The sequence below is a fragment of the Salmo salar genome, chromosome 22 (genome assembly GCF_965601325.2).
Source record: "Salmo salar chromosome 22, fSalSal1, whole genome shotgun sequence".
NCBI classification, from domain to species: domain Eukaryota; kingdom Metazoa; phylum Chordata; class Actinopteri; order Salmoniformes; family Salmonidae; genus Salmo; species Salmo salar.
The window spans coordinates 59,507,501-59,520,822 of NC_138312.1; the positions used below are offsets into that span (position 1 = coordinate 59,507,501).

Genomic DNA, 13,322 nt, shown 5'->3' on the forward strand with positions numbered 1-13,322 from the left:
GGGAAAAGAGCACAGTCAGGGACAGATACTATCACGACAGGGAGAAACCCAACAAATATCTTCAGTTTCACTGGATATTTTGCTTCTAGATCAAACAGACCTGAGTCACACAGGCAGCGTTTATACAGACCCGCCCAGATTCAGCTCTTATACAAACGATTGGACAAAAAGATCAGAATTGGGCTGCCTGTGTAAACGCAGCCCATACTGTGTTTATGTGAAGTATATTGAAGTATGACTTGGGAGTCTGCAGACTTTTGGGATAATTCCGTTGTGTCATATCCTGTGTACCAGACCAACTGAATCAAGCACACCAAGTATTTGTGATGTCACATCTCCATGTTACTCAGGCAGGGTGTGTTTCCATCAGCGGAGTCATGTTAAACAGTGTCCTCCACCAGCCCAACAAAATAACACATTCCATATCACAGCTATTCTATTAATATACACTACCGTTCAAAAGTTCGGGGTCACTTAGAAATGGCCTCGTTTTTGAAAGAAAAGCTAATATTTTTGTCCATTAAAATAACATCAAATTGATCAGAAATACAGTGTAGACATTGTTAATGTTGTAAATGACTATTATAGCTGGAAATGGCTGATTTTTATGGAATATCTACATAGGCGTACAGAGGCCCATTATCAGCAACCATCACTCCTGTGTTCCAATGGCATGTTGTGTTAGCTAATCCAAGTTTATCATTTTAAAAGGCTAATTGATCATTAGAAAACCTATTGCAATTATGTTAGCACAGCTGAAAACTGTTGTCCTGATTAAAGAAGCAATAAAACTGGCCATATTTAGACTAGTTGAGTATCTGGAGCATCAGCATTTGTGAGTTCGATTACAGGCTCAAAATGGCAAGAAACAAATACGTTTCTTCTGAAACTCGTCAGTCTATTCTTGTTCTGAGAAATGAAGGCTATTATTCCATGCGAGAAATTACCAAGAAACTGAAGATCTTGTACAATGCTGTGTACTACTCCCTTCACAGAACAGCCCAAACTGGCTCTAACCAGAATAGAAAGAGGAGTGGGAGGCCCCGGTGCACAACTGAGCAAGAGGACAAGTACATTAGAGTGTCTAGTTTGAGAAACAGACGCCTCACAAGTCCTCAACTGGCAGCTTCATTAAATAGTACCCGCAAAACACCAGTCTCAACATCAACACTGAAGAGGTGACTCCGGGATGCATGCTGCATATATATATATATATACGATATTTTAGACGATAGATAGATAGATAGATAGTCTAAAATCAACACACATTTACTCATCAAGGTCTTTTTTACGTCAGCAGGTGTCACAAAATGTGTCACAGTAAGCCTTTGAGTATAGTCTAGAGCGTGGGAGTGACTGAGTGAGCGTGTTGCTTGGGGAGACCATGTGTGTGTGCGTGAAGATGGAGTATAGTTAATGAAGGAGTAAACAGTCCTCTACTCCTAATATCTCTGTGGTATTATTACACAGATATAACTATATTCAACAGGCTCTAACCAACCACGTGTGTGTGTGTGTGTGTGTGTGTGTGTGTGAGAGAGAGTGACTCTCTCCTCTCCTCACCCACTGTCCTACGGAGGAGCTCCACCCTACGATGCAGGACTCGAGCCAAGAGTGTGATCTGACCCTTGACCCCTTCAGTACCGTACACCTTTTTATCCTGACCCCGTCCTCCAGCACCACCCCAGCCCCGATGGTCACGTTGGGCCCGATGGTGCAGTTCTCCCCTATCTGGGCAGTAGGGTCCTGGACCAGAACACAGAGCAATGACAGGTTAGAATATGGCATGTATTCATAAAGCTGATCTTGGATCAGGTCCATCCTGTCCATATTATTAGGTTAGAATATGGCATGTATTCATAAAGCTGATCTTGGATCAGGTCCATCCTGTCCATATTATTAGGTTAGAATATGGCATGTACTCATAAAGCTGATCTTGGATCAGGTCCATCCTGTCCATATTATTAGGTTAGAATATGGCATGTATTCATAAAGCTGATCTTGGATCAGGTCCATCCTGTCCATATTATTAGGTTAGAATATGGCATGTATTCATAAAGCTGATCTTGGATCAGGTCCATCCTGTCTATATAATTGTATTCATTATAAATCTAAAGGCTAAACTGATCCTAGATCAGCACACTGACGACAATGAGGCCTGTTTATATCTGATTGTCTGACGAGGCTCCCTCTGGTGGGATGTGTCTGTAACTGCAGGAACATAACACATGTAACTTATTTATACAGTAATTGATGGAAAGGACTAAAATCCTACACCAGTGAATGTCTATATTTTGTGGCTTAGTCCAGAAACACCAAGCCAATCAGAGGGCAGCTAAATGGAGGAGCCGCCACCAAGCCAATCAGAGGGCAGCTAAATGGAGGAGCCGCCACCAAGCCAATCAAGGGCAGCTAAATGGAGGAAACACCACCAAGCCAATCAAGGGCAGCTAAATGGAGGAGCCGCCACCACCAAGCCAATCAGAGAGCAGCTAAATGGAGGAAACACCACCAAGCCAATCAGAGGGCAGCTAAATGGAGGAGCCGCCACCACCAAGCCAATCAGAGGGCAGCTAAATGGAGGAAACACCACCAAGCCAATCAGAGGGCAGCTAAATGGAGGAGCCGCCACCACCAAGCCAATCAGAGGGCAGCTAAATGGAGGAGCCACCACCACCAAGCCAATCAGAGGGCAGCTAAATGGAGGAGCCGCCACCACCAAGCCAATCAGAGGGCAGCTAAATGGAGGAAACACCACCAAGCCAATCAGAGGGCAGCTAAATGGAGGAAACACCACCAAGCCAATCAGAGGGCAGCTAAATGGAGGAGCCGCCACCAAGCCAATCAGAGGGCAGCTAAATGGAGGAGCCGCCACCAAGCCAATCAGAGGGCAGCTAAATGGAGGAAACACCACCATACTACTACAATGTTCTGTCAGATCTGCCTGTCTTGTTGAACGGAGATATATGATCCAGTGTCAGACTGGTTAACTCACCACCAGTACGTTACCCAGGAACCCAGGCCCAGTCTTCAGTCTGTCAGGTGTGTGTTGTCTTACAGACTGCAGGTACATACACATCCCCGTCAGGAAGTCCTTAGGCTGACCAATGTCCATCCAGAACCCTTGTAGCTCCATGGCATAGAGATGGTTCTCCTCAGCCATGAACGGGAAGATCTCTTTCTCAATAGAGGTGGGTTTCAGCTGGAAGAATACAATATACACTGAGTGTAAAACACAAACCAAACACCTGCTTTATCCATGACATAAACTGACCAGATGAAAGTTATGGTTCCTTACGGATGTCCCGCATTGATGTCAAAGAAGGATTTTTAAGACTTGAGACATGGATTGTGTATGTGTGCCATTCAGAGGGTGAAGGGGCAAAACAAAAGATTTAAGTGCCTTTGAACGGGGTATGGTAGTAGGTGCCAGACACACCGGTTTGAGTGTTTCACGAACTGCAACACTGTTGGGATTTTTACGCTAAACAGTCTCCCATGTGTATCAAGAATGGTCCATCACCCAAAGGACATCCAGCCAACTTGACACAACTGTGGGGAAGCATTGGAGTCAACATGGGCCAGCATCCCTGTGGAACGCTTTTAACACCTTGTAGAGTCCATGCCGCAACGAATCGTGGCGTTCCTAATGTCTCGTACACACAGTGTACATGCCACAATCCACTTCAGCACACCATTTTATCCAACGTGACTTACAGCATCGTAAACTCACCCCATTCCGTACAAATGTGCACAACCGCGACATTCAAACCAGGCTGCAAGGAAAACTAATGGGACTGTGGTGACTGTGTTGACTTCAAAATCTGGGGTGTGAACTATGTTTCTACTCAAGCGTTGATCGACATGGTAATGGTTCTATAGTATTGGAGAAAAGTTGAAAAAACCGGTCCCTCCGTTACATCATGACGTGTCGTAACGTTCAGCACGCATAAAGCAACTATTTCTGTCTTACAATCTCTGTCCACCAGGTGTAGCACTTCCCTCATCGTTTAAAAACAAGACATGGACAGTGACGGGGTAAGGGGGGGGGAAACCTAGTCATTTTTTGCGTCATCACTGCAAGCGATCATGACTCTCAAAAGCTGCTGTTTACTTCTGAAGATCACTTTAGCACAGCCCTAAAATACCGATTCAAATTCGACGCAAACCTTCAAATAGGTATGTAATGACACATTATATAAACTCTTTATAGTGTTTCATTTACACTTTAGAGGCGAGTTGGACAGATCGAGTGAAAAAAAAAGCAGTTTTGCCACATGACATCTGTCCTTCTCACTACCACGCATTAGTTTGGCTTCCCCACCCGCCATTTTTAAAAAGACCCGACGGAGCTCGTTGCCTTCTTGAATCATGCAGAAACGGGCAGCGTGGAGCTCATGTCATTGATTCTATTGGAAAGGGGAGAAATTGTGCTTTACAATGGTATTGACATTACAGTTGATCTGGAAGAGCTAAAATAAGGTCTATTGTACGGACCAAGGAGATGTACAAAAGTGAGTGAGTTTACATTACAGTGAGTGGACACATTTTCAGAACAAAAATCGGTTGAAGGTTTCTAAAATAGATTCTAAAATAGGATCCATGAAAGTGACGGTTTGTTTACTAGCTGTGTTGAAACAATCTTATTATGTGATAAATGAAGAGGTTTGACATCTGCACGAACCTTGATCCTCTTGAGCGTGGATGGACTGAAGACGTACATCCCAGCGTTGATCTTGTTGGAGACGAACACCTGGGGTTTCTCCACGAATCGGTGGATGCGTCCGCTCTCTGCCTCGTACATCACCACGCCATATTTCGACGGCTCCTCTACCTTCGTCACCTAGGAACAGTCACCAGCAATTGTTTGAGACTGCAATGTAGTCAGTCTACCAATCACCAGCAATTGTTTGAGACTGCAATGTAGTCAGTCTACCAATCACCAGCAATTGTTTGAGACTGACTACATTGCAGTCTACCAATCACCTTGCATCACCAATAACTCATTTAGAGGTCTTGTCTCGCTCAAGCTGATCCCCTGAAACAGTTTGACAGTGTTGATTGGCCTGCTCTAACAGCAAGGGTCCCTTGCTTTTAAACACTCCTGATAGGTTAATAAGCAATGTGGTAGTATTTCCACCTTGCCGTCCGATAGGCTGGGTGGTATTTTTCACATTTTAGTCATTTAGCAGACGCTCTTATCCAGAGCGACTTACAGTAGTGAATGCATACATTTGATTTTTTTTAAAATCCCCTACTGGTCCCCCGTGGGAATCGAACCCACAACCCTGGCGTTGCAAACACCATGCTCTACCAACTGAGCCACACGGGACCCAGCCAATCCTCTCAGATCTACAGGAGTATCTAGGGTGTAGGAGCTACAGAGCCACCGTTAACTCACCACAATGGTTCCCTCTCTGCCGTGGTGCTTGTGGAACTTTAACATGTCCTCGAAGGGGAAGTCACAGATTACGTCACTGTTGAGGACGAAGAATGGCTCATCGTTGTCCGTTAGCAGCTCTCTGGCCAGAGCAAGAGGACCGGCTGGGGAGGGGGGACAAGGAAAACACACACTCTGGGTGAACAATTCTATTAAACTTTTAAAATGTACATAAGGATAAAGGACATACAAAAACTGGAGGTGAACAGCTCAATTCTATTCAATCATCTTGATTTTTATGCCAATGAAAGGATCTATTGCTGCTGGGTTGAAAATGGCCATATTTATTTATTTATTTAACTAGGCAAGTCAGTTAAGAACAAATTCTTATTTACAATGACGGCCTAGCCCGGACGACGCTGGGCCAATTGCGCGCCGCCCTATGGGGACTCCCAATCACGGCCGGATGTGATACAGCCTGGATTCGAACCAGGGACTCTTGCACTGAGATGCAGTGCCTTAGACCGCTGCGCCACTCGGGAGCTCAGAATTGCAACATTTACCTGGAGATACCTCTCCAGATCGCACTACTAGATGATCGGAAAAATCAAGTCAATTGATCAATAATATAATAATTATTTTAGCAAAAAGGTTTATTTTTTTATTTACAATCTGTAGAAACTCTGAGAATAGAAAGGTTCAGAACTTGTGAAGCATCACAGCACGGTTGAAAAACATATGGCAAATAGAAATCCAATATGGATGGTGTTCTGAGATAGATGGGAGGGAGTTGAATGGAGCTGAATGTTGGGAACAACTAATAACAACAAGATAACTCATGTAAAACATAGTGTGTCCATAAAACGTATATTGGTTCAAAACTCTTGTGAAAGAAATAGATAGGAGAGGTTGAGGTTAGAGGAAGGACAGGAGTAAAAAAAATTAAAATAATAAAACTATTGTGATTTAGACTGGGCCCATAAAATGTATAAGCAGGAAGTAGAAGCCTAAGCCACTAGTAAACTCCAATTAGGGGAGGTAGGGTTAGAAAGTAATAAAATATATATTTTAAAGATTTTTGTGTGTATGTATGTATGTATGTATGTATGTATGTATGTATGTATGTATGTATGTATGTATGTATGTATGTATGTATGTATGTATGTATGTATATATATATATATATATATATATATATATATGCAAAAAAAATGTATGGGGGATTGGAAGTGTGGCAGACAATTATTAAAATAAGACACCACTGATCTGGTGAGATTTCTCCCTAACTTGTAGGAGTAGACTAATGACTGTACACGCCCCAGTTGATCAGCAGGTCGTACCTGTTCCAAGCGGTTCCTTCTCATGTGACAGGGAGATTCTAATCCCAAGCTGTGAAACAGAAACAGTATGTGTCAAGTGCAGTAATTTGTTTACAAAAAGAAAAAGCTAAAATACAATACATACATTGACAATAGGAAAAAGCCTTACCCTCTCTTCCTGAACCCTCATCTCTCGCTCCAACAGATCGGACATGTAACTTACAGCCAGGATCACATGGTTAACTCCAGCCTGTCGACAGTCAGACACAGAATAAACAACATACACTTTACTTTCCTGGACACAAAACAGTTCATTATGCCGAGTGTACAGTAAGGAATAAGAAGGCCTACTGTGTGTACACTGTACTGGGTAGGTAGGTACGGCCATTTACACTGTACTGGGTAGGTACAGTTGAAGTCGGAAGTTTACATACATCTTAGCCAAATACATTTAAACTCAGTTTTGCACAATTCCTGAAATTTAATCCTAGTAAACATTCCCTGTCTTTAGGTCAGTTAGGATCACCACTTTATTTTAAAAACGTGAAATGTCAGAATAAAAGTACAGAGAACGATTTATTTCAACTTTTATTTCTTTCATCACATTCCCAGTGGGTCAGAAGTTTACATACACTCAATTAGTATATGGTAGCATTGCTTATAAATTGTTTAACTTTGGTCAAATGTTTCGGGTAGCCTTCCGGAAGCTTCCCACAATAAGATGGGTGAATTTTGGCCCATTCCTCCTGACAGAGCTGGTGTAACTGAGTCAGGTTTGTAGGCCTCCTTGCTCTCACACGCTTTTTCAGTTCTGCCCACAAATTGTTTCTATAGGATTGAGGTCAGGGCTTTGTGACGGCCACTCCAATACCTTGTGTGGCAGACCAGGGGGTTTGGTCAAGACGTTTACCCCTATCAGACACGGACAGAGAAGGATTAGCTCAGATTCAAGGGTGTTTATTTAAATAACAGATCAAAAAGAAAAGGATAGGTCTCCCCTATGAGACCCTCTCCGGGATGACGTCTTCTGGTATTCCGTGTCTGGCTGTATCCTGTCAGGAACAAAACTGAACTCCCTCTTCTTACCTCTGCAACTGTCAACAATACCATGGGAGTCCTTTCTTCCCCCGTTCCTCCTCTGTGCTGCAGCTTTATGGGCCTTGCACAGCTGGTGAGCAATCCGCCCTTGATTACTCACCAGCTCCCAATCAGCCCCAATTGGTCCTGGCTAGAGCGCCTGTCGAGACCTGGCACGTCCAGCAGATGGAGCCATCGCCTCGTGATGTATACTCCGTCTGTCACCAGGCCTCGATGAGTCTCCCCCTTGCGGCTGACCTGCTGTACGCCACACTTGACATTGTTGTCCTTAAGCCATTTTGCCACAACTTTGTAAGCATGCTTGGGGTCATTGTCCATTTTGAAGACCCATTTGCGACCAAGTTTTAACATCCTGACTGATGTCTTGAGATGTTGCGTCAATATATCCACAATTTCCCTTCCTCATGATGCTATCTATTTTGTGAAGTGCAGCAGTCCCTCCTGCAGCAAAGCACCCCCACAACATGATGCTGCCACCCCCGTGCTTCACGGTTGGGATGGTGTTCTTCAGCTTGCAAGCCTCCCCCTTTTTCCTCCAAACATAACGATGGTCATTAAAGCCAAACAGTTCTATTTTTGTTTCATCAGACCAAAGGACATTTCTCCAAAAAGTACCATCTTGCTCCCCATGTGCAGTTGTAAACCGTAGTCTGGCTGTTTTATGGCGGTTTTGGAGCAGTGGCTTCTTCCTTGCTGAGTGGCCTTTCAGGTTATATCGATATAGGACTCGTTTTACTGTGGATATAGATACTTTTGTACCTGTTTCCTCTAGCATCTTCACAAGGTCCTTTGCTGTTGTTTTGGGATTGATCTGCACTTTTCGCACCAAAGTACGTTCATCTCTAGGAGACAGAACGCATCTCCTTCCTGAGTGGTATGACGGCTGCGTGGTCCCATGGTGTTTATACTTGCGTACTATTGTTGTACAGATGAATGTGGTACCTTCAGGCGTTTGAAAATTGCTCCCAAGGATGAACCAGACTTGTGGAGGTCTACAATTCTTTTCTGAGGTATTAGCTGATTTCTTTTGATTTTCCCATGTTGTCAAGCAAAGAGGCACTGTGTTTGAAGGTAGGCCTTGAAATACATCCACAGGTACACCTCCAATTGACTCAAATGATGTCAATTAGTCTATCAGAAGCTTCTAAAGCCATGGCATCATTTTCTGGAATTTTCCAAGCTGTTTAAAGGCACAGTCAACTTAGTGTATGTAAACTTCTGACCCACTGGAATTGTGATACAGTGAATTATAAGTAAAATAACATGTCTGTAAAAAATTGTTGGAAAAATTACTTGTCATGCACAAAGTAACCTAACCGACTTGCCAAAACTATAGTTTGTTAACAAGAAATTTGTGGAGTGGTTGAAAAATTAGTTTTAATGACTCCAACCTAAGTGTATGTAAACTTCCGACTTCAACTGTAGATACAGCCATTTACACTGTACTGGAGTAGGTAGGTACAGTCACAATACATGTGAATGTTACAGTAAATAGATTACACATCAATGATGAATGAATATTCACAATGACAGGTTTTAAGAGGCACTAACCTTGACCAGGGCTTCAACTTGATGCAGAAGGATGGGCTTGTTGGCAAACTCTACCAGTGGTTTAGGGACACTGAGGGTTAAAGGTCTGAGTCTCGTCCCATAGCCACCAACTAGGATCAGAGCTTTCATCTTGGCCCGGTACGAGATGGGGTCATCAATGGGTTAGAGAGATCAGGGTGGCAGCGAGCATCAAGTCCTGGGAGATTGAGGTTATAGTGGTGCCTAGATACAATAAATCAAAACATGTGACATGAGTTTATCATCCATTGCTGTACAAGAACAGTCATACACGTGCAACATTGGATTCAGAGGTGTAGCTGTAAAGAAGTGTGTTCAGAAACAATTGCTGTTTAGATTGAAATGTAATGATTAAATCATGGCTGAAAATGTGTAATCTTTGGTTTACCCCTTAACAGTTATAACAGTCTAGTTGAGGAAGTGTTGACAGTGTCATGGGCGGTCACCCTCATTCACTCCCCTAGTAAGCGATTGCCCTTGATGGTACAATGCAAATAACCTTACAACATACTAGAAACCACGTATTGTTCCTGAATACACCCCAGCCAGCTAACTACGTGCACCTTTATAGGAGTTAGTTCTGCCTTCCTCAGTCCTAGTAGCAAGCTAGCTGATTAGCTAACTAACTGTCTGTCTAGACAAATACACCGTGATAACAACAAAGATGTTCAGCTGATATGAGTAAACAATCACAGTGGTTAACTCACAGGAAGATTATTTTGTTAACTACCTAAGTTAGATAGTTAGCGTCCTGTCTTGGTTAGCTAGCTATAGAAGATAGCTAAATGAATGAAATATGAAACCAGCGAATGAAATAACCGTCAAACATTTTTGCTGGAGAATTCAGGCACTTCAAAACGATCTCTTTGAAAAGAAAGAAAACTATAAATACTCTAAATCTCTAGCTAATCAAACTTCAGACATCTACCTAGCTAACGTACAGTAAGTAGCTCCCTAGGCAACAATCGTTAACGTTAGTCGGCTAGCTGGATGGATGGTAGCTAAATCAACAACAAAGTACAAAAGTGCAAACAAAACTCACTCAAAAAAAGTTGATAAATCCCTTGCCAAAGCGTCAAGAAATAGCTCGAACTGACCATGTGTCTATATGACACGTAACCACTAAAACAACATGTAAAGCGGGTTTTAAATCGTTGAATGACAAGACAAGAAACACTTCAAAACCTGTCCGTCTGGGCGGATCTGGACCACAATGCATTTCGACTACAACTCGGGACGTAAAAAAGGGACGTTGGAATAAAAGACGTCTTTCACATTTGCCATTGTGGCAACAAAAGAAAACATAATTGTGGATATAATATGAATTTATTTAAGACTATATGAGTGCATAGTATTATCAGGATCTGTAAACATGCATTTTATTAGAAACCATAGCCGATAATACAACGTCTCAAACCTTATTTTTTTGGCCGCGCCTCTTCTGTTATTTGTTTCTTGACCAATCAGAGAAAAACAACGTGGCTAGGAAGTGCTGTCAAAATGGCACTTTATTTATTTATATATAGTTGTGTCTTACAATATTGTTTATTTAAGGGAATGCACATGAAAACTAACATCGAAAATCTGGAAACCGTAAAATTGCCCACAATATGAGAGTAAACGACAGTGATTGAGAACCCCGAAAATGGCACAACACGATAAGTGCTCAACTGTCTGAGGAATCATACTGGGCGCGTTGTGAGGGTTAACAGAGAGGAAGAGGAAGAGAGAGACCTGACTCTCCCTCCAGCATTTTGGGGTTCCCAATCACTGTCGTTTACTCTCATATTGTGGGCAATTTTACGGTTTCCAGATTTTCGATGTTAGTTTTCATGTCCATTCCCTTATATAAACAATATTGTAAGACACAACTATATATAAATAAATAAAGTGCCATTTTGACAGCACTTCCTAGCCACGTTGTTTTTCTCTGATTGGTCAAGAAACAGAGTTTCGCTCACCAAGGAGTTTTTAGCCCACAAGTTGCTTTGTGGACAACAACTCTCATTCATAGAGTGGAGAGACGTGTAACTTGTCAGTATAGAGCCCCACAGTGGAAGTGTCACAATACCCATAAAACCTGGCAGTCAAACAGGGAAATATTTCCATTGTTTTTCCACCATCAATTTTTCACATAGGGGATTTTAGAAACCCTTAAAATATGGGCTGTGTTTTGTGTAGGTTTACTCTGGCGGGACGTTTTGATAACCGTATACATTTCACTCGGACAAAGTATTTTATCAATATATACGGCTCTATTTACGCTCAGATTCAAAAATTATAATTAATATCAAAGTAGACATCATGCAAGACTACAAATCCCTGCAAGCTCCTGCACATCCTCTCTAGCTAACACCTTTGCTAACAGGTATCGTGTTAATGTGAAACTTGCCCAAGACAGTTTCCGGAATTGTCAATTTAAGAAATGTATCCAATTTATTCATTACTAAATGTAGTTTAGATTAGATCGTTAATCCACAGATTCTTACCTTTGCCTCAATTCGGCAGTGTCATCCAGAGCGTCAACCATTTGCATTTCTTAATGATAGTTGCTAATGTGGCGAATTAGCATTTCATTTTGGGGGGATAAGTACAGACTAATATATTTATAAGTGATCTTGTCCACGAGAGATTTACACCGTTATCAAAACGTCTATACAAAACACAGCCCTTATTTTAAGTGTTTCTGAAATCCCCTATGGGAAAAATGAATGGTGGACAAATGATTGGAACCAGTTCCCTGTTTGAATGCTTGGTTTTATGGTTATTATCTTTGGTGGTAATAGAGCTCCCCAGCTTGTAGTCCTAAAACCCAGGAAATGAGTTACCTCTGGTTCGTTCAGCCATTCATATGGCAAACATTTATGATGAAAGAATATAGTTTTGGGATAAGGTATGAGGTTAACACAGGCTCAGGTGATCTTACACATTTTGTTTCTATGAGATAATATCAGTCAGTTAACATGACCTTTATGAATAAGGAAACCTTTATGTGCTTTTTAAAAAAATGAAATAAATGCTTCAAAATTCACAAAAAGTGAAGATTAACTCATAGAACAAAAAGTATAAGATCTCCCAAGCCTGTGTTAACCACATACCATAATATCGGTGTTTATCCAAAAAGCCATTCATTTCTACATAGGCTTTGTCCAATGAACCATGGCGGAGTTGGTGCCTACGAAAAGACGTCATTATTATTTCTCTCTATGGTGCTTTCAAGAAAACCGTGATCGGAAAGTTAGTTCCCAGGTGTCTTGAACGCACTGAAGTTGGAAGTCAGAGAGTTCTGACCTGCCAGTTGCTTTGAATGCGGCACAAGGCTTAAAACTTCTTCGGGATTGGTGTTCCTTTCACGGGATGGTTGAGCTAACGTAGGCTAATGCGATTAGCATGAGGTTGTAAGTAACAAGACATTTTCCCAGGACATAGACATATCTGATATTGGTAGAAAGCTTAAATTATTGTTAATCAAACTGCACTGTCCAATTTACAATAACTATTACAGTGCAAGAATCCCATGCTATTGTTTGAGGAGAGTGCACAATTTTTAACATGAAAAGTTATTAATAAACAAATGAGGCACATTTGGGCAGTCTTGATACAACATTTTGAACAGAAATGCAATGGGTCATTGGATCAGTCTAAAACTTTGCACATACACTGATGCCATCTAGTGGCCAACATCTAAATTGCACCTGAGCTGGAGTAATACATTATGGCCTTTCTCTTGCATTTCAAAGATGGTTAAAAAAAATACAAAAGAAAGGTTGGTTTTTTCTTTGTATTATCTTTTACCAGATTTATTGTGTTATATTCTACTACATTCCTTTCACATTTCCACAAACTTCAAAGTGTTTCCCTCCAAATGGTACCAAGGATATGCATATCCTTGCTTCAGGGCCTGAGGTACAGGCAGTTAGATTTGGGTATGTAATTTTAGGTGAAAATGTAATTCT

General features: G+C 41.8%; 1 protein-coding gene across 1 annotated transcript in view; it reads right to left on the reverse strand.

Moving 5' to 3' along the window:
* gmppb (GDP-mannose pyrophosphorylase B) overlaps positions 1-10,603 on the reverse strand; it is a 14,993-nt gene extending 4,390 nt beyond the window's left edge. The window contains exons 1-8 of the mRNA XM_014168338.3: positions 10,409-10,603; positions 9,349-9,570; positions 6,869-6,949; positions 6,721-6,769; positions 5,402-5,544; positions 4,685-4,843; positions 2,996-3,202; positions 1,564-1,746 (exon numbers count right to left, since the gene is read on the reverse strand). Of these exons, the coding sequence (XP_014023813.1) occupies positions 1,564-1,746; positions 2,996-3,202; positions 4,685-4,843; positions 5,402-5,544; positions 6,721-6,769; positions 6,869-6,949; positions 9,349-9,477 (951 nt within the window). The 5' untranslated portion in view covers positions 9,478-9,570; positions 10,409-10,603. The remainder of the gene's footprint in view (positions 1-1,563; positions 1,747-2,995; positions 3,203-4,684; positions 4,844-5,401; positions 5,545-6,720; positions 6,770-6,868; positions 6,950-9,348; positions 9,571-10,408) is intronic.
* Positions 10,604-13,322: the final 2,719 nt, after the last annotated feature.